Source organism: Motacilla alba, chromosome 1 (assembly GCF_015832195.1).
Source record: "Motacilla alba alba isolate MOTALB_02 chromosome 1, Motacilla_alba_V1.0_pri, whole genome shotgun sequence".
Taxonomy (NCBI): Eukaryota; Metazoa; Chordata; class Aves; order Passeriformes; family Motacillidae; genus Motacilla; species Motacilla alba.
Genome location: NC_052016.1, coordinates 35,272,680 through 35,297,399, shown reverse-complemented (window position 1 = coordinate 35,297,399; position 24,720 = coordinate 35,272,680). Strand labels below are relative to the sequence as shown.

The window sequence follows — 24,720 nt, the reverse complement described above, 5'->3', positions numbered from 1 at the left end:
ACATATAATTTCCTTGCTGTCAATATTGATATCTGTTATTTCACTTTTATTTTGCTTAGGGTATGTTTTCCTTCAAAAAGCCTTAAGAATTTAAATCTATGAAGCTGAACAAGAATTTCTAGCTCCCCATAATTCTACAATTAACTTGGTCACTGAGACACACTTTGGTCTTGGTTATGTATTTTTTTCATAAATCAATGTAGAACATTTCCAGGTGTCAGTCTGAGTTTGTTACTCTGTCCATGTCTAGGAAATAGCTGTGTAGCCTTCTGACGAGGTTTGTGGCCATCCCTCACTAGTGACTTGTTCATAGCAGGGTGCAAGCTAGACCTCCTATGCCAGTGTTCTGAGATGGTGTCCAAAAGTGAGCAGCTTTGCCCCTCTTAGTGTTGGTGTAAAACATTCCTTTATTTAATTCCCATTGTGAAGATGCTCTCAAAAGAGATTTTAGAGTCAAAACCCCATTATTACTTAAGAATTAGAGAAAAACAAAATATATGTGTCCTGTAATTTCTTCGTTTAACCTTTTTTGATAATGGCATTGGAGACTGAATTTGTAAGTTAACAGCATGTGACATGTGAAAGTAGTAGTATATTGTAGCCATTTATAGAATTTATTTTTTTCCCCATATTACATTTCAATGAAAACATGCTTGCAATAGAAGAACACTGACAGCTGTCCAGCCCAGGCATGTTTGGGATATTCAAGTCTATCAGAATGAAATGTTACCAGTTTTTCAGTCTCTAAATATGTAAAAATTATTCTTTAATTTGCATACTGATCTTTCAAAGGCAAACAGTTTAAGAAAAGTTCCACACCAAAATGGCAAGGGAAGTCTCTTCATCATCCAGATCTATTGTTGATTTTTAGAGGAAGATGAATGCCGTTCATTACATTGGGAAGGAAGATTATTAGCACTGAAGAAACAGTTGTATTAATTGCAAATGTGCAATGAAAATACCCTCATTGCTCATAAATCAATATTTAATTAATTCCTTTTTTTCCAGAATGAAGTATCTTAAATCTTTAGCCGCACCTTCACTTTGCAAAGAGCAAAATCAAGATTTAAGGAAAATATTCTTCCTTTCTCCATCTCCTATAAGATTAAAGAGATATAAACAAGTGAAAAAGAACTGGCACTCGAAACATTGTTTCTACAAACCTGTCTGTTTGTAAAGTTCTGTACTGCATGTAGCTTTCTGGCAGAGTGGTGTGTTTAAAACCCTTTTTTCCATCAAACTGATTTAAAGAGATGCAGGAAAGAAATGTGCTTCTTTTCTGTAGCAGTTGGTATGATTGTGTCAATGTGAATATCTATTTTAAACCTACATCTTCATCTTTCTCCTTCTTCTTCATTGTTCCACCAGGAATATATAGTCAACATCTTAAAGCAGGAAAAAGAGCTGGAAGAGATGAATGTGAAAGAACCAAGAACAGAAGAGGAAAAGGAGAATGCTGCAAGTCTCCTTAAACAGGTTACAGTGATAAAAATCAAATTTTTAAGTATTTATTTCAACAAAACCCTTGTATTGCATTGGAAGTGTGAGCTTTGAAACACATTATCCATTAATAAACCAGCAAATGTCAGAGTAGCACAGTGCCAGTTCTGGTGTAGATTAATGGTAAAGCAGAGCCACACTCAGCCTTCAGCTGGTCTGAATTCAGCTGGGCACTGCTTCCATTTGGGGAAGCAATGCTCAAAACAGTTCAAGAGTCTGGCTCTGCTGAATGATATGTTCCCAAACACACAGACCAAAATTACTTTCCAGTAATTTACTTTTTTTAATATCCCCCAACATCAGGATGAAAATGTTTCCAGTCTGTTGTCATTGCACATGGGAGACTTTTATTTCAACCACAGCCACCTCCATAGTAAGAATTTAAACCCTGCTTTTGGGATAATACAAAAACAGTCTGGAGGAATATTGTTATTACTGCTGAGCAGCATTTTGTTTTTTTAAAGATAATCTGTGAATTTTCATGGATAATTAGAGCACAAAAAGAAAAAAGGAGAGGAATAGGTAATGGGAAAGGTGGGTAAATAAAGAGGATCAGAGCTTTTCTGGAAAGAGGAACAAAGAAATGATCTGTCAGTAATTCCATCTGCATCTATCCTCTAGGCAGACATTTATTTACTTCAGTGAGGCCCAGGTGCTGAACCTCACATGCTGCTCAGATCCAGTGAACTTGTCTAGTGACTAATTATTGTTGATTATCCTGGCTACCTTCAGCACCTTCATGTCCAGTTACAGATTTCACATCAGACAACTCTTCTGTGAGCAGCAGTCTCAGTGTGCACCTGCTGTGACCCAGGAATCAGTGTCACATTGCTCCCAAGTCTCCAATAGCTCTGTTACAACCCAGACTGCCTGGTCAGGAGCTCTGGTTTCCAGTTAACTGCTTCAGAGACAGTATGAGAATAAAGGAAACACTTTAGAGCCTCTTAACCCTCATTCACTTTACTGTAAGCCAGCCACATGAGATCTCTTCGACAACAAAGTCTGCAAATTCCTGAACACATTTCCCATTTGACTTGGTGGGAATCTAAGTTTAATACGAGTACATCTTGTTCAGATTATTTTGCGGAAGGATTTTAATTTGGTTAGGAATTAGGTTAGTTTACCTAATAAAAAGTAACCATATAAAATACAAAGCTATCTATGCAGTGGGTCATCAAGAAGGAAACAAATACTGGTTTAAAACAGGGAAATTGTACTTCATATCCTTTTTTCCCACCTTATGTTTTCTGACACACTGAAATACCTGACAATGTGACTACAACAATGGGATAACAAGATAGCACTTGTTTATAATATAACTCCTCTGAATAAGATGTTGTTGTGAATTTTATTTCTCATGTAGTCACAGTTATTCCTTCTTCATTGCAGTCCTTCCCTGACTGGGAGAAGTCAACTGAAAAGCTCAGTGATAGAGGTAATAAAAAAAATGAATACCTGTACTTTTAAAATTAAAGTATCATAATAAGTTTAAAAGTATTGTACTCTTATTTGTAAAGAGGCAATATAAAGGTGAATTCATCTATGTACTGTGTACATGCTTCTGTGTGACTCTCACAGGTAACTGGGATTTCTTAGCATCAATGATCCAGTACATCTGAAAAATAATTCCTGGTTTTAGGCACATGTATTTGACATTTTTACTCATGTTTTCAAATGTAGTGAGTTTTCTCATGTGTAAGAACTATGACAATACTTGGCTACTTTTATGCAAGTAACAACTTTTCAGGCAAGTTTTTCAAAGCAACTAAGTAAATCCTTATTTATTACACTTCAAAATCGAATCTCAAACCGTCACATATTGGGGTTACATTCACCTACCTAAGGGAAAAGATGGAGCAAAGTTTCAGTTAAAGTTTTCACAAGATATTTATTAACATTGATTAATGTTTTCAATATGTACAAATAAAAGTTATCTGTTTCCTTATAAAAACTCATAACCCTTTTCTGTGTAAAAATTCATTACATTCTATCCCATAGTGATGTTCACCTTTAAAGTGTTATTTTCCTTGTCAAGAGTATTTCTACTAGTCAAAAAACGTCATACTGTGCAAAGTAAGCAGAAACTGCTGCCACAAATGTTTGCTGAACAGTTTCCTCTTAAATGGAGCTGCAATTTTAATGTAATATTGTTAATGAAGAAGATAGTGGGAAAGAAAAGCTCTTTGAAACAGGTAAAAATAGAAAAAGCTGAAAAATAAAATCATATTTTATGGTGAAAAAGCTGACCAAAAAAAACACCCCACATTTTGAAGTTTGAACTCATGTAATTCCCAGAACACTAAGAGATATTGTCATAGTCTAATAGGATCATATCTCTCAAATACTCACATCTCCTAAATTTTGCCACAGAAAATTGTTTTCAGCCAAGGAAATTTCTTTGGACCCATGATTTAGCTTCAAGTTATAAAGTAAACAACACACTTTATAAAATTTGTCAGAGACAGGGCAACTCTTTAATAAAGCCCCCGACTGGTCACAATATTAAATGTGGAAAGGCTGGCATTTCTCCATTATACATATTGAACTAGCAGTTCCTTCCATGAGAATGTTGATTATGGCTGCTTCACAGCCTCATTTAAGCACAAGCAAGCTTAAGCAAGCTAAATGTAATAAGGGTCCCTGAAAGCCCACGTTATTTTCTTCAGCTGTGGACAGAGACCTCAGAGCACCCCAGTTAGAGGGTGGCTGAATGTTAGCAACTTTTCCTATTCAGAAGTATTTGTATCTTGAAAGAACATAAAGATGTGTCAAGAAATACAGAGTGGGAGTGTGAACTTAATCTGCTTCTCGTCCTTTCAATATTGAATTCAATTTCTTATCTGTTAATGTTCTGATCTTGATTTTGGAATGAAGTTCTTTCTGCCTTTTCCCTCACGGTAACAAAAACTCAGGTTTCCATAAAGTGGCAGAAAGATGCATTTAAAAATATCCTTTGATGGTTTTTTTTCATAACACCTATCACTGCATAGCAGAGCACACTCATTCAGTAATGCCCTTGACCTTGCAGCCCGTGTGAGCCAGCTGTATGAGCAGGCAGTGGCTCCTCCTGCCCAGGGTCACACAGGGAAGACAAGCACTGCACAAAGAGAGGACCAGCAGCAGAGGTAGGACAGAGCAGCAACAACTGGTGCGAATGTAAATAACACAAAGGGTGAAGCCAAGCACACAGGGAAGGCACTGTGCTTTACTGACTGTCATTAAGGACTGGGATCTAGATCCCTAGATACGTATGGCAGTGTTTTACTGTCTTGTCCTGTGATTATTTTGTCCCTCTATGGCTCTCTTTCCATATCTGAAAGATAATTCAGAGTTTGTTGGGAAAGGATTTTGCATGTTTCTTGGATTGAATGATCTAATAAAAACACAGATATGAGCAAACACTTTTGTGCAAACCATACAAGTCTGAGTCAGAAGCCACCTGAAATGTTTACATAACATACTCTCATAAAAAGCATTTTCTTTCCAGGGTTATCTTAGAAATATTTTTGTATTTATAGAAGACTACTAGTTTTCTCATTCCCACTACTCTCTTTTTTTTTTATTCTGGGTGATTCAGTCTTGAAGGAGTAATATCCAAGTGGAAAAGCAAACTGGAACAGAACAGGTAATATTATTAGTAGGATCAAGTTCTTTTATGAGTTGGCCTGCTACACTGAGTCCCTCTGCTCCCGGCTGGGGGAGCAGGATCGACGGCGGCTAGCTCTGACACAGCCAGCACTGGGGGGCACTCTCCGGATGCACTGCGGTGTCCAGAGAGCGCCTAGCTGGAATATTTAGGGGCAGCTGCGGCAAAGTCAAGAAAAGAGGGTCTCCATCCAGGGGCACAAATCCGGTTTTATTGAACACCAGGGGGACCAGCCGACCGGGGACCCCGGGCAGCTGGCTACACGGGGTTATAAAGGGGGAGGGGAACAGGGGTGGAACTGGACCCAGCTCCAATCGGGAAAGAGGGGGGTGGGGGGCTACAAAGGAGTGACTGTTGGGGTAACAAATGCATTTGAACTGGGGGCGGGACCTCAGCTCCTAATCCAATCACTTGACGGGAACAGTAGAAGATTCTGGAACAACGGGAGGGGATGCTGAGTGATGGATAGGGGTCTGGGGAGGGGTTACAGTAATGAATTATTACAAATAAGGACAATTGGGGTGGAGATAAGGGGATTGGCATGAACTGATGGGGAGGGCAGAGACAGGGCAGAACCATGTAACAGGAGTGAACAGGGGTGAACAGAACATACCAACTTTACATAACTTGCAATAAAAATGACACACCACAACATCTCCCCCTTTTTTGTTTAAAAACAAAAGAGGACTTTGGGGGAGGGGAACCACAATTCAAAAGTAGCTGCACTCAATTTAGATGTTGAATTCAGAGTTGGGATCTAAGTCCTCAAACCAAGGTTGGTTCGTTGGGGCCTCATTCCACATGCACCCGCTTAGAGATGATTCACTTTCGGGTGCTGGAAGTTCAGGGGAGTGGGCTGCATGGTTGATAGTAAGAGGTGTGGTGGTCTGATTAATAATTCTCATTATCAACTTATAAATTATAGTAATGCCAACAAAAACACACATAGCGATAAAAACAATAGTAAATACAGTTCTGAGAATGGATCCGACCCATCCTGAGATCCCCAGCTGAGAGAAGATGTTCCCCAACCAGTCTGATGTCTCTTGCTTGATGTCATGTACTACATCGGCCATCTTGATGATGGTTTTGCGAGCGTCCTCAGCCTTCGATGACAGATTGAGGCAGCAGAGGCCCTCAGACTCCTCACACTGGTGGTTGTGGAGGAGTAACAGAAAATCGATTGCTGCTCTATTTTGCAGCGTTGCCTGTCTCGTAACTTCCTCGTCTGCTAGGAGGTCCATCAGGGCAGCTGAAGTAAGATTCGCTTGTTTTGCCACCCAGCACTCTAGGTGCTCCAATTCACCTAGAGCCTTGGCTGCGACCACCCACAGTAAAAATACCAAAACCGCAATGTTTTTGGAACGGGACCAATGAACAATTTCGGCGTCACACTCTGGGTCAATATGATGGGTGTTCCTCTTAACTCGGGCCAAATCTCGTGTGACATTCTTTTTACACCAATTAATAATTTCAGTATGATTGGGGGAAAACAGCGTCAGCTATCCAAAAGTACAGGGACCTCCGGTGAGGCGAGAGGGGATGCCTGCCCATGCTCGGTCTCCGCAAATTAAAAAGGTGTTTTTGGGAAGAGTATGGGGTTGACCATAAAATGTGGAAGCCATGTTAATGTGTATAACTGTATTACACCATGCTTTTGCTTGGTATTTAATTTTATTTTGGCGGACTAACTGAAAGGATTTTGCCAGGGGAGAAGGGTTGAGCATGAACTGGAAACATAAAGCGGCACTGGCAGAGTCAAGCAATTCGAATTCTGTGGGTTCTTTTTCAGTGGGCTGAAGGGCAGCTAAAGTGTCCCTCCAAAGGATTCTAGGGTCGGAACTGGGGGAATTGGCAACACTTTGGGGAAGGAATGATCTCAAGGGAGAGGCAAGGGAAGGGGGAACATCACCGGGTTTGAATGGGATCCCCACAAGACAGGTCAACAAGGGGTCTGCTGCTGATGCGGTGGTGAGGCAAAGGTGGTCTTGGCCGAGGGCTCGAGCAAGAGTCTTCCACACGTTGGCCTTTGGTTGGGGAACGATCCACGAGGTGGATGGATGGAACAGGAAAATCAGGATGAGCGTGCACAGTAGCATGATGGGGAGGTGGAACATTCTCAGGCCGGTATTGACTGAAAGAAATAAATAAGAGAGAAATTAATGGGAAAGTTCTTGGTTCTGCCCAGGGGGACCAAACAGTGAGACACTTTTCCTCTTCCTTCTCCAGGCCACTTACTCTATTTGTGCCACAACACCTGTCACATGTGCTTTGCCTGGAAGGAACGGCTTGACCCACTTCAAAGGGACCCATTTCAACCCCGTGGGGGTGGATACGCAAGCATATCCCCTTCCCCACATTACCAGGTCAAATGGGCCCTCGACTTTCCAGGTTTCTGGGTCTTTGATTAGCACGGGTGGCCTTGCCTTCAGCTGCAGATCCTTATGTTGCTGGAAATGCCTCCTGATGGGTGGGTTCAAACTCTCAAAGGTACAATTTAGAAAATTAAGTGTAAAAAGTGCCCTTGAGAGCTGAACCTGAGGGGATTCCACCTTCGTCATCCCCTGTTGTCACTGAAGGATTTTTTTGAGGCTCTGGTGGGCCCTCTCCACCACGGCTTGGCCTGTTGGGGAATAGGGGATGCCAGTTTTGTGTCCTACTCCCCACTGCTGCAGGAAAGCCCTGAATTCCTTGGACTTGTACCCCGGCCCATTATCAGTTTTTATTTCTTTTGGAACACCCAAAACAGAGAAGGCCATCATGAGGTGTCTCTTGATGTCTGCTGCCTTCTCCCCTGTGTGGGCGGAGGCATAAATGGCACTAGAAAAAGTATCCACGGAAACGTGTACAAACTGAAGCCTGCCAAAGCTTGGGATGTGTGTGACATCCATCTGCCACACTTCACAACTGTTCAACCCGTGGGGATTGGCGCCAGTGCTAATAGATGGAAGCTGGAATGACTGGCACTGGGGACGTGTGGCCACAATTGCCTTGGCTTGGTCTCTGGTTAGATGGAATTGACGGACCAAGCCAGGTGCATTTTGATGGAAAAGTTGATGGCTGATCTTTGCCTGTTGGAAGACGTCAGGGAGTGGGGCCATTTCAACCGGTGCGGCTAGGGCATCGGCCCGCCGATTGCCCTCCGCAATGAACCCCAGAAGGTCAGTATGCGACCTCACATGCATAACGTAGAAAGGTTGCTCCCGGTGGGAGACTAAGGTAACCAATTTCGAGAGCAACTGAAAGAGTGCCATGTTAGAAACCTCCTGCAAAATAGCATTTTCTGCTCTAGCTACTACCCCTGCGATGTAAGAAAAATCAGTGACCAAATTAAAGGGCTCAGAAAACCTCTCGAAGGCTCTGACGACTGTTGCCAACTCAGCTATTTGAGGTGATCCTTCCATCTCAACAACGTCTGCCTCCCACTGCTGAGTCTGAGGATACTTCCAAGTCATGACTGACTTGTGGGATGCTCCGGATGCATCTGTAAACACTGTCAAGGCTTTCAATGGCTTCCTACTCTGAATTGTTGTTAATGAAATTTGTAATTGGACATCCTGATTGAACAATTTGTGAGCCGGCTGATGAATAGAAATTTGACCAGTGTAGGAGTCTAGAGCGAATTGCAGGGCTCGGTTTTCCTGAGGCAGATGTTCTAGCATGGCTTTTGTAATTTTGCCCGTACCTAATTGAATTGGTAGATGAATGCATGTAAAATAACATCCTGCCAACTCCCTGATCCGGAGGCGAGCCTTCCGGATGAGCTCAGCCATCAGCTCCTGTGGCTTGGTCATTCTTTTGGACCTGTGGTGGCTGAGGAACACCCACTCTATGATTAAGAGGGGGTCCCTTGAGCCCTGGCCCTTTGTTTTGACAGCTTGGTCCCATTGAAAAATCATCCCATGGGGATGTGGCATTCTACCTAATATGATAAAGTTAAAGGGCAGGCTAGGATGGTATCAGTGTGCTTGCCTGGTGGAAATTGTCTCCTGGACCTTTTTCAGTGCGGTTTGAGCCTCTTGGGTAAGGATCCTAGGAGAACTAAGCTCCTCTCTCCCTTTCAAAAGATTGAAAAGGGGGGCTAGATCTTCCGTTGGAATTCCCAGCCAAGGTCTTACCCAATTTAAGGACCCACACAGTAGATGGACGTCTGCTAAGGTTTTGATGTTATTTTTGATAGCAAATTTTTGCGGAACAATGGTCCGCTTCTCAATTTCGAGGCCGAGATACTTCCAGGGCGGCATCCTTTGAATTTTATCTTCCTGGAGCTCAAACCCTGCAGTAGTCAATGCAGTGATTGTCAGGTCAAGCACGGGGGTAAGTGTGTTGTCGTCCGGAGCACAAACTAAGATATCGTCAATATAATGTAAGATGACAGTATTTTTTGCTACTGCTCGTACAGGAGACAGCAAGGAAGAGACATACCGTTGGCAGATGACAGGACTGTTTTTCATTCCTTGGGGAAGAACTTTCCAATGGTATCTCTTCCTTGGGGCTTCTCGGTTGATGGTGGGCACCGAGAAGGCGAAACGCGGGGCATTGTCAGGGTGTAGGGGAATTTGGAAAAAGTAATCCTTAGTATCAATAACGGCCAAATTCCAGTTTTGGGGGAGCATCGTTGGGGACGGCATCCCTGGTTGGAGAGTGCCCATATCTTCAATTACGTTATTAATTTGTCGGAGGTCGTGAAGGAGCCGCCATTTGTCTTTGTTTGCTTTTTGACACAAAGACAGGGGAGCTCCACGGACTCGTAGTCTCCACAATGTTACCCTTTTTTAGCTGCTCTTCAACGAGCTCCTTGAGCGCCTTTAACTTCTGTTTATTGAGCGGCCACTGTTCTACCTAGATAGGCGAATTTGTTTTCCAAGTCAATTTTTGGGTAGGGCGCTCTTCAGTGACTGCTGTCTGAAAAACCTGGGGAGCCTTTGGAAAGTCAATTTTGGCTCCCCACTGGGCCAAAACATCTCTCCCCCATAGGGGTTCCGCGTAATCCAAAATGAATGGACGGATCGATGCCAATTGTCCATCCGGCCCCTTAATTTGTACAATGCTCTTTGATTGCTTAGCTAATTGAACACCCCCTATACCTTGTACGCGTCCAGCCGCGTTTTGCAATTCCCATTGTGATGGCCATTCCCGAGATGGGATGATCGTCACATCTGCTCCTGTATCGAGGAGTCCGTCCACTGTGGTTGTTTGGTTACCTCTACTCATATGACAGGTGAGTCGTGGTTTATCCTGCCCCAATACCTGTAACCAACAAGCATGTGAAACATGACCTTGATTGTGATGTTTACCTGAGTTTTCACACTGGCTAAATTCAGACTGTGTTACCGGTATGGCCTGGGCGATGACTTGGCCCATCGGCATAAACACTGGTGGACGGAGGCAGAACAAACCTACAGCAAATTTGCTGATGTCTGCTGGCAGCAATCCCGGGATGATGTGAATTTCCTCGGGAGTGAATTTTGTGTCTCCGACGACAACGCACTTACTTCTGATTCGACTCCAAGTACCTGGGGAGCTTGGAGCCACCATCATGAGGCAACACTGGGAGTCCTTAAGATGGAGCGGCTCGACCAGTTGCAACCTGAAAGGCAAGACCGTAGAGGAAGTGGTTAGGAGTGGTAGTGTCTGCACTGGTAGTATTGTCCTGTCCGGTGAAATTGGGCGACTAGAGTGGGATTCCCCCCCCCAATCCCTCTCCCCTTGATGTAACTATGGCCGCCACATTTGTGTCCTTGCGCAGGGAGGGACTGCGCTCATGCCCTAGTTTTTTTGAGGTGGTTTGTCCCCTTGTGAGGATGCCTGCTTCCTGCGGAAATCATAAAATGCCTGCCACAAAGGGCAGTCAGGCATCCAATGGTCCAGTTCCCTGCAAAGGTGGCATTGACCATGCATTGGTGGAGGTCGTCGTGGGATGTTTGGAGTGCATGGCCGTTGGTCCATCATCACGGCATCAACTTCAGTGTTGGAGTCAATGATGGACACCTTGTGCAATGGTTGTCGAGGTCTGGTGTCTTCTTCCATGACAATAGGAACCTTTCGGGCACACACTTCCAACATGAGCTGCAGTGTTGGAGGAGGGTCCAAAGGAAGGCTGAGGATAGCTGCTTTCTGTGCGGTGTTGGCATTGGTGGCTGCCATCTCAAGCAGAAGATCAGCTCGGGCACCTTCGCTTCGGACCTGCAACTCGATGGCTCTGCGAAATCGCTCAACAAATGATATAAAAGGTTCATCTGATCATTGGAATATTCTAGAAAAGGATTGAACCGGGGCGACTAGCCGCAGGGAAAGGAAGGCTTTCTCTGCCACTTTTGTACTTTGGTTCAAAGACTCCCTGGGGATAACCCTAGCTTGAGTTGCCCCATCTGCCCAATTCCCCTGTCCACATAGGTGGTCGGTGCTAAGCATTCCACCATTAAGGTCTTTCCCAGTTTGGTCATTCTCCCACAATTGTGGGAGAATTTCACGAATTCCTTTTTTCCATGCCTCCTCCCACACAAGAAACTCAGTGGGGTTGAGGAGGCAGGAAAAAATTGTTTGCAGATTAGCAGGAGCGACATCTGATTCTAATAAAGTGGCCCTCAGGATTCCCCTGAAGTATTCACTCTCCCTGGAGAATTCCTTTTGGGCTTTGCACAGCTCCTTAATTGTGGAGTGGGGGAATGGGGTCCACTGTACTCCGAGCCTCCCCTCTCCCTCAGGGTGGTATGTGACTGGGGCTGCAGTGATGATAGAAGCAGTCCCAGTGTTCTGATTTCCTAACCCCCACCCCCCAGAGCCCAGAGCATGGGAACCAGGAGGAGGGGCATGAGAATCAGGAGGCGGCGTGTGGGAATCAGGAGGAGGGGCATGAGAATCAGGAGGCAGGGTGTGGGAACCAGGAGGTGGGGCATGGGAACCAGCACTGGGAGGGGAGGAGCCAGGCGTGGGAAACTGGGTGGAGCTAGCTGATGTCACAGGCTCCACCTTAGGGGCATGGCAAGGAGGCGGGTCTTGGGAAGGGGGAGGAGGAATGGGCAGGGGCAAAGGAGGAGGGTCAACTAAGGAAGGGGAGGGGTTTGGAGGATGACATGGGGGGGTGAAGGGGTTGAGAGACAGCTGAAAGGGGTTATGGGAAGAAGAAGGAAAATTGGCGGGAAAAGCCATGTGGCTTCCACCATTTTGAGCTCCATAGGAGCCATTTTGAGAATAACTGGGGTCTGGAGTTACAAACCTGACTTTGGGGTGCAAAACTGGGGACATTGGGGAGGGGTACAAATGGGACAGGAAAAGATCACCAGGAGTCTGGCCAGGACTTCTGAAGCAGGGGGATTTAGGGATTTGAGGAGAGCCCGGGAGATGGCAAGAAAACAGCACCGTGTCAGGGTGGGCTGCTCCCCTCAATATTACTTTTTTCTGAGGGAAAGAAGGGGTGGAAGGAGGATCAGGTGCAGAAGGACAGGGCAGGCAAGAACCCGAAGCAGCAGCAGGTGGTTGCTCCCCCAATTTACCCCGTGATTTTAGAGCCGATAAAATTTGGAAACTCCAGTAAGTTAAGTTTGCTGCTGAAGATCCCCCTGCTGAGCTTAATTGAGCTAATTTACTTCCAACTTTATTCCAAAATTGTATTTCATGAACATTTTCAGGGGTGATCTCGGGAAATTGGGTGAACAACCAGACCACTAAATTTTTTAACTCCTTTTTAACAAATTCCACATTCCCTCCCCCAAGGATACCCACAACTTAGAAATAAACTCTTTTCTGGGGAACAGACAATTTAACACCCATGCCTGAAACCCCACAAAATCCACTTCCCAGATAAAAAATGAAAAAGGGCAACAAAAAAGCTCCCGGCAACCGGTACTGACCCTAGCTAAATCTGGGCGAAACCAGAAAGTCGGGGGGGTGACCTACACCAAGATGGCTCAAAGGGGGTATTCACCCTCGTCTGGCGCAAGGGGGAAAAATCCGGGAAAGTGGCACTTGCCGGGAACGACTCCTCGGGTGTTTGAAGAGCTCCCGTTCCCTTCCCTCTCGCAGCGCCACCCTTAAAAACAGGGTCTGCTCAAGGAGAAAGGGTAGCTTGATAGCCGAGGAATCCAAGCACAGGCGATGAGAGACAAAACTCGTCAGCTCCTCTGCTAAATTCCAGCCGCGGGCTCCAGGGATGCGCTCGAGCCCCGCGTGGGTGCCAAACTGCTGCACTGAGTCCCTCTGCTCCCGGCTGGGGGAGCAGGATCGACGGCAGCTAGCTCCAACACAGCCAGCACCAGGGGGCACTCTCCGGATGCACTGCGGTGTCCAGAGAGCGCCTAGCTGGAATATTTAGAGGCAGCTGCGGCAAAGTCAAGAAAAGAGGGTCTCTGTCAGGGGGCGCAAATCCAGTTTTATTGAACACCAGGGGGACCAGCCCACTGGGGACCCCGGGCAGCCGGCTACACGGGGTTATAAAGGGGGAGGGGAACAGGGGTGGAACTGGACCCAGCTCCAATCGGGAAAGAGGGGGGTGGGGGGCTACAAAGGAGTGACTGTTGGGGTAACAAATGCATTTGAACTGGGGGCGGGACCTTGGCTCCTAATCCAATCACTCGACGGGAACAGTAGAAGATTCTGGAACAATGGGAGGGGACGCTGAGTGATGGATAGGGGTCTGGGGAGGGGTTACAGTAATGAATTATCACAAATAAGGACAATTGGGGTGGAGATAAGGGGATTGGCATGAACTGATGGGGAGGGCAGAGACAGGGCAGAACCATATAACAGGAGTGAACAGGGGTGAACAGAACATACCAACTTTACATAACCTGCAATAAAAATGACACACCACAACATTGGCCTAATCTGCTTTTGTCAAGAATGTTATTGATTTCACCAGGTCTTGGGTGATAGTGCAATGGCTTGCCTGCAAATAATGGGGTGTTTTCTGCTCAACAGAAATGCTGAATAAATAGTTTGGGTTTCTTTCTTTTGTCTTTTCTTTTTCCAAAACCTAGCAGTGTTACTGTTAACTTACACTATGCAAACCAAGGTTGAAGTCAGAAGCCCTGTGTTTTGTTTTCTGGTTCTGCCACTAATGTAGAAAATACTGTATATTAATATTTTCAAATGCTGATGCTTTAGGTTAAGATTCAGGTATTCCACAAATAAAAGCTGATTTTTTCAAATAGAACCCCAGACCCACCTCACATGGTGGTGCTTCAAAGCTTCTCTAGGCAAAACTGTCCCAGCTCTCTCAGCCTCTACTCACACGAAAGGTCTTCCAAACCCTTAATCATCTTTGTGGCCCTTTTGTGCACCAGACAGGTCAAAAGTGGACACAGCACTCCATGTGAGGCTTTCCATATTGCTTCTTAATTATGTTCTGGTTTGCATGAGATAAAAAAGCCTTTTAGAATTTCAGAGTTACATTTTAATATAGCATTTCACACTGTTTTGGATCCTGTTAAAAATAGGATTTTTTAAAATTTCTATTTTTAAAAATAGAAAAATATTTTTTAAATTTTTATATCATTTAAAATTTAAAAACTTAAAAATTAAAAATTAAGAAATAGTTTTTAAAAATTAAAAAATAATTTAAATATATAAATCTGAGCAGTCAGCACCCAAGAACATCATGTGCAATTCTGGCTCTAAAACCAGTGTTAAAACTCTCAGTATGATTAAGACTGATCATTTCACAGCTGATATTAGGCCCTGCAAGTCAGTGAAATTCTAATAGTGTAAAACTGGGCTATATCAAGCTGAAAACATGACTGATCTTTACTCTGGTCAACCTTACCTTCAGAAGTTTGAACAGCTTCTTCTGTATCCACACAGCCGTCAAGTCTTTCTGTGATAAAATAACGAAATTAGTTGAGTTGTGTGTTCAAAATTTTGGCAATGCATCTGGAATACCAATTCTTAGCTTGAAGTGTTTGTTGGAAGGTTGGAAAGACACCAGTGGCAGTCCCAGACATGTTCCATAAGATTGAGAGAAATGGAGTATGTTCTGAGGAGGAGCTCCTCATAGCAGGCAACTCACTGTCTGTGTGCATTCTAACCAGTCAATTCTCAATTAATCTCCAAGAAAATTGCCAATTAGAAGAATATTACTTCATGTGATGAACCAGGGAAGCAAATGTCACTTGCCTTTACCAAATCCATTTCTTGATGCGCAATACTGAAAAACAGGGTGAACTCGGTTATAATGCTTTTTTTCTTTCTTTTCCTTACCAACAATGTGAAAAACATCCCTAGGAAAGAACTGGATAAACAGAAGGCTTTACTTGTGGCAATGATAAATGGAATTTTTGCTCCATATTTTGAATCTGAATTCGGCAATAAATTCTACCAAGAAAAGGTAATGCAGCTGAAAACTGGATGAAATCTGTTAGGCCAGCTAGTATCTCCCATGCTCCCAAAGAGAATTTTGGTTTTGTATCTCAGTCTCTGTTTATCTCAACAAACCATTACAGAAGATAACTGTGGTAGAATTAATAGTAGAAATTATACGCCCTTGTAAAGGAAACATATCTTGAAGATGATGTATGTTCACTGAGTACAAACTCTATAAAATTCCCTACACAAATTCTGGAGAGAGCCTGATTCAGAGCAAAGCTCAGCCTCAGGTTTTTTTTGCTTACCCCTCAAACCCCTCTCCTTGCTTATTAAAAAGGGAATAAGTAAAACTAACACTCCTAATTTAGAGGTGACCTTGGGGGCTTTTCTACTGGTAAGAGCTGTAAGTGCATAAAGCCTGCTCAGAAATGTAGGTTGTAATCTGATGTAACTGTTTTTATCTCTTTTATTGTCACCATTTTGTTTCTGCTTGTTTCCTTTGCATTCCTTTTTAAAAAAATATTTCCTTTTTTGCAAGGGGAAGAGGGTGTCTGCTGGCTGGTCTTCCTAGGTGTTTATTTGCAAAACCTAAGCCCTCTTTCTTCCTTTTCTCCAGTTTCCTGATTTGGAAGCAATGTCTAAGGAACTTTCTCCACTTCAAAAAGAAAGAAGTGAGACTTGGCCTCTGTGGCTAAGAGAACCCAGCAGAGGTAATCGACTGTCTGGCATCAGTTTTGTATCTTCTTCAGGAGGAAGAAGCCCATGCAGACATCGTTGAATGTGGAAGAACCATCAGCTATGGATGCTAAGCTGAAGAATTGTGCTATGAATGAGAAGTGGATAGAGGAAAAATGCTCAAGAAAAACTTGAATGGAATAAATAATAGGGGTGGATGAGCAAGAACCAAGGAGGCCAAGTTTAGAAAATAACTAGTACGACTGTAGGAAAAATATGGGAGATTTATTTCTGAAACTCAATGGCAAGAGGGAACTGGTGCAAAAGCAATGTGGACTAGGAAACATGCAGGCTAAAGAGAGACTGGAGGACATAGGAGGAGAGCAGTGACTCCATGACAGGAAGCAGGGAAAGAGGGATCATTATCTTAGGCTTCAGCTTTTCAGATCTGAGAGGAATACTTCAGTTCTGTTTAAAAAGCAGCCTGACAAGTTACTGAAGTCATACAGTGAGATTAAAAGCCATACACAGCAAAGATTCATATCAGGAAAATAGTCCTCTGTGGGGCTTTATCAGACCTCCACTAATTCCCATATTTCCTCATTTGCAATCACCATAAGACCTGTTCTGGATTGTCTTTTAGTCCTTTATGGCTTACTGTTCAATTAGCCAGACAACAAGAAATGACTGATCACACAATAAGCATTTTTGAAATCCCTATGGCCCAGTAGAACAAAACATTGCGTGCAGAATTTTCCCAGCCTCTCCCGGTTATGTAGCAGCTTTCCAAGATTGTGTAAATTAAAGTGCCAAAGACTGACGTTGTTTTTCACATGTTTATGAAAATGATTGTGATCATAAAAAAATACTTGACTCAGTATTCCATTATTTTCCCTTTAGCAGCTGAATTTCTTGATACCACAAGTGATTCACTTTCATCTGGCCTTCCCCTGCAGGATCCTTCCAAACAAGAGGATGGTTCCAGCAGCACAACAGGTACACCTGCCTTCCAGAATGTAGTTGGAGCAGCTTGGTATCTTTTTATAACTTCTGACACAATATTTGCGATACGAATTTCAATCCATCCATGTCACTTTTTCATGCTTTTGGAAATCTTTTCCTTCCAGACCTAAACAAGGCTGAGAGAGCAGAAGAGACAGCCTTTCAACATAAAGCTCCAAGTGTGATGGTAGATGTTACAGGACAGACAAGAAAAGAGAAAATAATATTACCATCATACCTTCAGAGCATAAAACGAAAAACCATACTAATTAAAAAGGTAAAAAATAACATCTTTCTTGTCAATTTTCATATCCTCTGAGTCCTCTCTTTTCCACAAAATCTTCACCTTGGAACAATACTGGAAGGTATTTTGACTCTATTTACTGTAACATGGCTGTTGCAATTTATTTATGTTTACTGGCAATTCTAGAAGTACCTTTCCTCTCAACTGCTAGGAAAAACCCATTCTGCATCAGGCACCTATGTGAAAGATCTGTTTCCAAAAGAGCAGAGCTTCCCCCATTTTCCGTGAGACACCTCAATGGCTTCATGCATCTGAAAACTCAAACCAGTATAAATTTCCAGACAGTATTCAAAGTGCTGCTTCAGTTTTTACTCAAATTAGGATGTCTTTTTGTGATTCTTCAGGGTGAGTGGACAGAGGTTAAATATAGGTTAAGTAATTCTCTACCTGACTTAATGGCCACCAACTTTCTCTTTGTCTCATATTTCGTTTGCAAAGATAGAAGATCCTGCTTCAGGAAAGGTCCGCACATCTTCTCTTGCAACAAGACAGGATCTTACCAAATTCCATCTCATCCCACCCAGGGTGATATTTGGAGTGCTAAAGGAAGGCTGCACCTATGCAACCACTGTAAACATGAAGAATGTTGGTGTGAACTTCTCAAGGTTAGTTTGGATTCTTAGTACCCTGGTTTTTATCTCTCCAAATAGATCCTGACAAAAATCAAGTAGTTTCTCTGGATCCACTACTCAGAGAAAGTGCAGGAATTCTGACAGCCACCTTATAGATCTGCCAGAGCTTTCCATAAGATGGAGCCATATCCTAGGAATGCCTCTTCTATTGCCTTTCCTTTAACAGCTCCTAGTGCAAGGGCATGCTGGTAAACTATTCTTCAGGGGGGAATGAGATCCACAGGATCAGTTCCAGAGCAGTGCAAAAGTAAAGCTCGTATCTGATCTAATGATCTTTAAAAATCTGAACAGTAGAAGTTGCATTCACAAAAGGACTGAATCTCAGATGTGAAACAATCAGTAACCAATGAGGAAGCAAAACTTCTGCTTTAGTTGGTACCATTTAATTAAATATTATTTGTAAAAAATTCATACTAGTATCATGCTTTCTGCAATAGAATCACATCAAAGGACATTAAATAAAGATTGTTATGGATTTTTGGGTCTGCAACACACAGGTGTTGCCAAGAAGCTGTTTGTAACTTCAGCTACCTTTGAATGTGCAGATTTAAAATGCTGCTGTTTCACATTCTGTTATGTGACCAGGCAGCGTTAACAAGCTCTTTGAAGGCTTACTTTGGCCCATTCATCTGCTCCTTTGGGGTTTTTTTTTGTTAGAAACCTGAGCCTTGGCAAGAAGCCCAGGAATTGCTGTAGTCCAACTTGTACATTATGATGGAAAGGATGAGCTAAGAAATTCTGCTGTCATTTAAAAAAGCCGAGGAAGAGCAGGCAGCCTAGATGAGATTTCTCCTGCCTGAAACAGTTTCTGGCAAACTGATTCTCCTTTCTTTCTGGCAGGTTTCGGGTAAAGCAGCCGCCTCCACACACAGGACTGAGAGTGATGTACACACCAAGACCTGTAGGTTACACAGGAGAGCTTTTGGGTTTTTTTCTAGACTCAGCTGGCCCTCAGGCTAGCTAGGGCACCTTTCTGGGACAGCAGCTGTCTGGGAATAGAGCTGCCAGGGTACACAGTTTTGTTTAAAGTTACTTGAAGTGATGCTGTCTTCCATCATCCCTCTGCCACAACTTCAGCTAAGCACGCCATGCATTCAAATCTCAGCCCGTGCCAGAATGCAGAGGGATAAAAATGTAAAGTTCAATGGAAAGCAGTGGTCAAGCAGTGAAGTTATAGAGAGCTTTTTCAAAGCAAACAGGATTACTCTACCACTGCCTCTGAGTTTTGCCTTCTGCTTAGGGTGTTTGTTATATCTGCCCTGTCTTATGCCTAGACTTAACTTCCTGTCCTGATACCCTCAAGATTTGAACCTAGTAAACCTTTGCCTCAATCCTTTCTTCTCCTGCTTCCAACTGTTCTCTACCTTACGTTTTTTATCTAGCAAAGCACCATAGCACATTATCTCACTAAGTAGGAAGCTCTCATTCCTTCTGCTTTTGTTCAGTCTCTTTTTACCTGCATGCTATCTCTCAATAAATAGTGCTGACCACTGTCCCCACAGCATCCACGTAATACCAGGCAATGTCTTGGAATGCATTGGATTCCATGCTAGTGCATGGAATCAGGAAGCAATGACTTGTGCAGAGAGGCAGTGCCAGAATGCAAGTCAAACCTCCTAGTTCAGAGCTTTAGCCACAACACAGAACTTGAAATCATAGGATAGTGTGGGTTTGAAGGAATCTTTAAAGGCCCCAGTTGAGAGAGAAGGATGGTGTGGAGGACTGTGTAAAAGGCCTGACAGAAATCCATCTAGATGGCTGGAATAATTTCCATTCTTTTCTTTTCTCCTCACATCTGCCCCTTTTGTACCTCCCTACCTTTATGTTCTTTTTAGAGCAGAATATTTTATTTCTTTTGGAAGGGACCTACAATGGCCCTCCAGTCCAACTGCCTGACCACTTCAGGGCTAGCCAAAAGTTAAAGCATAGTATTAAAGACACTGTCCAAATGCCTCTAACACTGACAGGCTTTGGGCATCAAAGACCAGCTCCAAGGACTGCTGGAGGGAACAATGTATGAAACTTGCACCTTACCTATGAGTCATTCTCTGTCTCTCCCAGGTGGCAGCAGGCTTGCACGCTGAACTGGAGATAGAGATTTTTGCCATGCTAATTGAAGGGAAAGACACTGGTGGCCCTGAAGAAGTTTCCCATAATATTGAAATATTAACAGAAACTGAAACTCTTCTCCTGCCTGTGAAAGCAAATATCCTTTGTTGTCTTATTTCTCACACACACCTCATAGCATCAACTCTGAGGATCATCTTCCTGTTGGGAGCATCAAGCATTGTTTCCAGTGCAGGTTGTTGCAGTAGCAAGCTTTACTACTGTGCTTTTCAGAAATACACAAACTGGTGTTTTCAAAAGCACAACAAATGAACAATTTAATATTCTAATGCCAAATGCATTTTATATCAGAATAACGTGGTTTGAAAAGTGGGAAAAGGAAGAGCACCAACTCAGAAAAATGTTGCTTATAAAAACTAAGTGAAAATAATAGGACTGTTTCCCACCACCCCTCATATAAATACTTTATTATGGTTTTGAATCTGTGGTAGCATCTGGTGGTAAACCTCATGAGCAACAAAATGATGTATCATCCAGATACTAGACAGGCAAATGGGACAATCCCTGCAGCAGCAAAGATGCAAGCACAGAAGTGCATGAATGCTGCCAGAAATGAGCCTGTGTGGGTTCAGTGGGCTTTTCAGTTAACTGATGACAGCAGTACACTAAAAGAAAAGAGCCAAGTTAATAGCTATTATTTCTATTTCCCTTGTGCTACAGGTGAAGTTCCATTTGACATTTAATCAAATTTACACTTAGAAGTCTGGGAGAAGGGGTCCTCTGGAAACCTATAAAAGAAATAGCAAGGCAAGCTACATCCAGACATGCCAGAAACTTCATTCAGAGTAAGGATCACCCTTACCAAAGAAAGGACAGCTTCAGGATACTCTGAGCCTGACCAGAGTAATAGCAACTCCTCTGAGGCTTTATATGCTCTAGATGTGACTTTGAAAGTCCCCAAATTTACTTGCATTGACCCAAAGACACCTTTCATGCCTATAATTGCAGAGCTGAGCTAGACAGGACCAATGGCATAGCAGCAAAACCAGCTGCTGTTCTGTTCCCACTCACCCAGTCCTCAGACACAGTTGCAGACCAGCTTCCAAAGCATGTGCCCTTCCCCCATACTTTAGCTGTTCCTTTCATCTTTGAGCTGAGGGCACTAGTCCAGATTCAAGATGTTTCACAACCTTACTTCCAGAATTCATTCCTACGTCCACATGTTATCTTACTTAAATAAACATACCAAAATGGTTAGATCCTTAACATGGTATTCCACCTGTGCTATCCAGTGACATTTATAGGTACCGCCCAAAAGGATACCCCCAGGGAGGGATGGCAGCAGGAGTCCGGGCAGTTCCTCCAAGCCCCAAGCCACGGTTACAGATTACACTCCCATGAAAGCTTTGTAGTTAGTGTAAGTAGTGGATGCAGTGACACCGGCTGTAAATTAAAATACACTTGTTTTACCTACTCTTCACTTCATCAGCACCATCCTGAACAATGCAAATGATGCACCTAGCACACTGACTTGGTTACTGTGACAAGAGAAGGGAAACACTGGATGACTTTAACCAAAGCACTCACTACAAGGGTTATTACAACAAATATTATTATAACTGCTCAGCTCAGTGGAGGCACTCACAGCAAAGCCTCCTTAGTCCTGTCCCAAATCCTTCACTTACTGTCTCCACAGTAAACAAGTCCTTGAACGTCCTGGCTGCTGGATTTATTACAGTTAAGCCCTAATACATCAGCCTCTCTTAAACACTTTTGACTTTCTAAAACCAAGTCTTACTGGTTTTAGAAACCACTGACACTGACAGCAAATCTAATAAGGGACAGGAGTCTTACAGATAGAGCAGCCTCAATGGGACAAGTTCAAATACACACAACCCTCTGCACACGCAGTTTCATACAGCACATTTATGTAGCCTTACAGATTCAGTCTACATGAAGAATCACAGAATATCCTCAGCTGGAAGGGACTCACAAAGATCAGGCCCAACTCTGCACAGGACATCCTGAGAATCACATCATGTGTCTGAGAGCATTGTCCAAACATTCCTTGAACTCTGTCAGGCTTGGTGCTGTGACCACTGCCCTGGGGAGCTGTTCAGTGCCTAACGACTCTCTGGGTGAAGAATCTTTTCCTGATATCCTAACTCTTCCCTCACACAACTTCAGGCCATTGCCTTGAGTCCTGTCACTGGTCAGCAGAGAGATCAGTTCCTGCCCCTCCTCTTCCCCTTGTAAGGATGTTGAAGACTTCAATGAGGTCTCTCCTCAGGCTCCTCCAGGCTGAACAGACCAAGTGACCTCAGCCACTCCTCACACTTCCCCTCAAGGCCCTTCTCCATCTTTGCAGCCCTCCTTTGGATGCTTTCTAAGAGTGTCTTAGAATGGCTAAGTCTTCCCTGACAACAAGAAAGCCTTACTGGGAATTTCTCACAATCCAGCAGTCAATGTGTTTAACATTAGCCTGGTATTTACCTCACCCCTATGAGCTCAGGCACTCTACAACAAAATTGATGGTGACAGCTGATAAACAGGGAACCCTATGGATGTCTCTCCTCAGCTGAACAGTCCCTCCTTGCTTCATATGTGTAACACTGACATCATCTTTTTCTTTCAACCTAATCAACTGTAAGCCTGCCATGTTATCCAACCAATCAGCAAAGAAATTCCAGCTGTATCTCATTCCTCTGCTCTGGAGAAAAAGAAAGGTGACCACATCAGTCAGTTCTCAAAAACTTCACAGTCATGTACTTCTGACTGCTGCATCTGCTCTAGACTGCCCAGTATACACCAAGTATAGCTTTTTTTTCTGTTTAAACATCTTCTTACATTTTCCAGTGTGGAATTCTACCCCCAAAGTAACACACAATTAGAGTCTATAAAAAACAACTGGTTTAATGCCTTCCACCTTAGGGATTTACAACCTGGAGCTCATCATGAAGGAAGTTTAGACAAACTTCTCTCACTCCATGTTGAAACCTAAGAGAAATACTCACCCAGTCAGTTCACATTTTAGTGAGACACCCACAGTCCCAAGAGAAGTTCTGATCAGGGCCATCTTCCATGACAAGCACAAAGGGAGAGAAATTAATTACACAGTATTCTCTTCTCAATGTATAATCCAGCTAATCATAGCTGCTGTCACCACAGCCAAACCTCCCTTCTCTTCTGACAGTGTCCTTTTGTGAACTGATTGATAATTTCTACCGAAGCTGGCTGCAGCTATCCCGTGCTACCTAAACAACTGTACCCAATGCCTCTTTGAACATTCCTCCCCTCAAAGTCTCCTGGACTCATATCCATATCCAAAACCATATCCATCTCAGACATACCAAGGAACTCTGGATTGGTTGGTTTAATCTCACAAAACATGGAACACTGACACTCCTGGGTTAAATCCTGTTATTGGTTAAGTATCTTGTTCAGCCATCCAGAACAGAAACAGACAATTCACTGCAGAGGGACCCTGGGAACTTTCTATCACCTTTCCCAGGTAGTTATCACCAGAGCCAGTGATTCTCTCTACTGAGACCTAGAAACCTCCTTGCAATATTGATCACAAATTGGCCAGACCTCCTAGCAGAGACCAACCAGCAAAAAATCACTGATCAAGCATCACCTGGCCAAACTTAGTCCTATCTCATTAATTTCCTTTGTTATTTCATATCAATATTTAAAACATTTCAAAAAGATTCTCTTAACTTACTCAGAATCAAATACCACACAGGAAGCTGCCCATGAAAGTCTTCAATTCCTAAGCAGACTGTCCATCCTGAATGTGTGGTTGTGATTTTTGTACCATTTAATTTGTGCAATAAAAGCAAGCCCCTAATCTACTTGAAGCCTGTGTAAGAACTCCGTCTCCTGTTGCTGTTCCCTTCCAACAGCAAAAGGCCAAATCTGAAGCCAGTCTGTCTGTAGCAATCACAGTGCTCACACAACACTTGCAGAGAATCTGGACGTAATTATTAGGTTTGGTTCAACAATTGTACAAAGGTGGAGCTGGGATTCCTTCTTGTTTTTTCTTCCTTCCATTCATGTTAATTTTCTGTCTTCTACTACAGGTTAGAGCCTGAGAAGATCAACATGAGGATCAGCAACACTGAAATACCTAGATTTTAGTTCAACCGTATGGAAACGTCCAGTGTAATTTTTCCATTCATTTAATCAGATTAAATGAGAATAAATATTTTGCCTTTTCCCTGTTAATGGGAAAGGTGGTCCAAAAGTTGCACAATCTCCTGACCTGGCTGTCTGAAATGTAAACAGTGGAAAGATTGCTGTATTTCAACCCTACTACAGAGCAGTGCTGCATGGTTCCAACTAAGTTTGTTTTTAAAAGGGATTAGGTTTCCAGTAACCTGTGCTGAGGCACCTGAAACATTTTTTAAGTATTGGGAATGCACCAGGTTTCAACAACTGTGAGTCTTCAGGAGTTGCTGACCTGCTCTGGTCTTCTGATTCCCAAGTTTCTGTTTGCTTTCACAATCATATGCTTAACGTTCTGTGTGCTCACCTACCTTTAATAAGCTGCACATACCAGACGGGGGTTGTGAGTACACGAAGTTACACTT

The 24,720-nt window shown here is 43.3% G+C and overlaps 1 protein-coding gene across 2 annotated transcripts in view; it reads left to right on the top strand.

The window, feature by feature from the left end:
* The window catches only part of SPAG17 (sperm associated antigen 17), a 95,790-nt gene extending 73,608 nt beyond the window's left edge, over positions 1-22,182 (top strand). The window contains exons 36-46 of one of the 2 annotated variants that reach the window (XM_038134760.1): positions 1,369-1,476; positions 2,890-2,935; positions 4,529-4,625; positions 5,078-5,125; positions 15,368-15,470; positions 16,065-16,158; positions 17,024-17,119; positions 17,251-17,402; positions 17,868-18,034; positions 18,902-18,962; positions 20,123-22,182. In XM_038134760.1, coding sequence (XP_037990688.1) covers positions 1,369-1,476; positions 2,890-2,935; positions 4,529-4,625; positions 5,078-5,125; positions 15,368-15,470; positions 16,065-16,158; positions 17,024-17,119; positions 17,251-17,402; positions 17,868-18,034; positions 18,902-18,962; positions 20,123-20,440 — 1,290 coding nt within the window. In that variant the 3' untranslated portion in view covers positions 20,441-22,182. Of the gene's footprint in view, positions 1-1,368; positions 1,477-2,889; positions 2,936-4,528; positions 4,626-5,077; positions 5,126-15,367; positions 15,471-16,064; positions 16,159-17,023; positions 17,120-17,250; positions 17,403-17,867; positions 18,035-18,901; positions 18,963-20,122 lie in introns of those variants that run through there. The other variant, XM_038134771.1, reaches the window with a different exon arrangement.
* Positions 22,183-24,720: the final 2,538 nt, after the last annotated feature.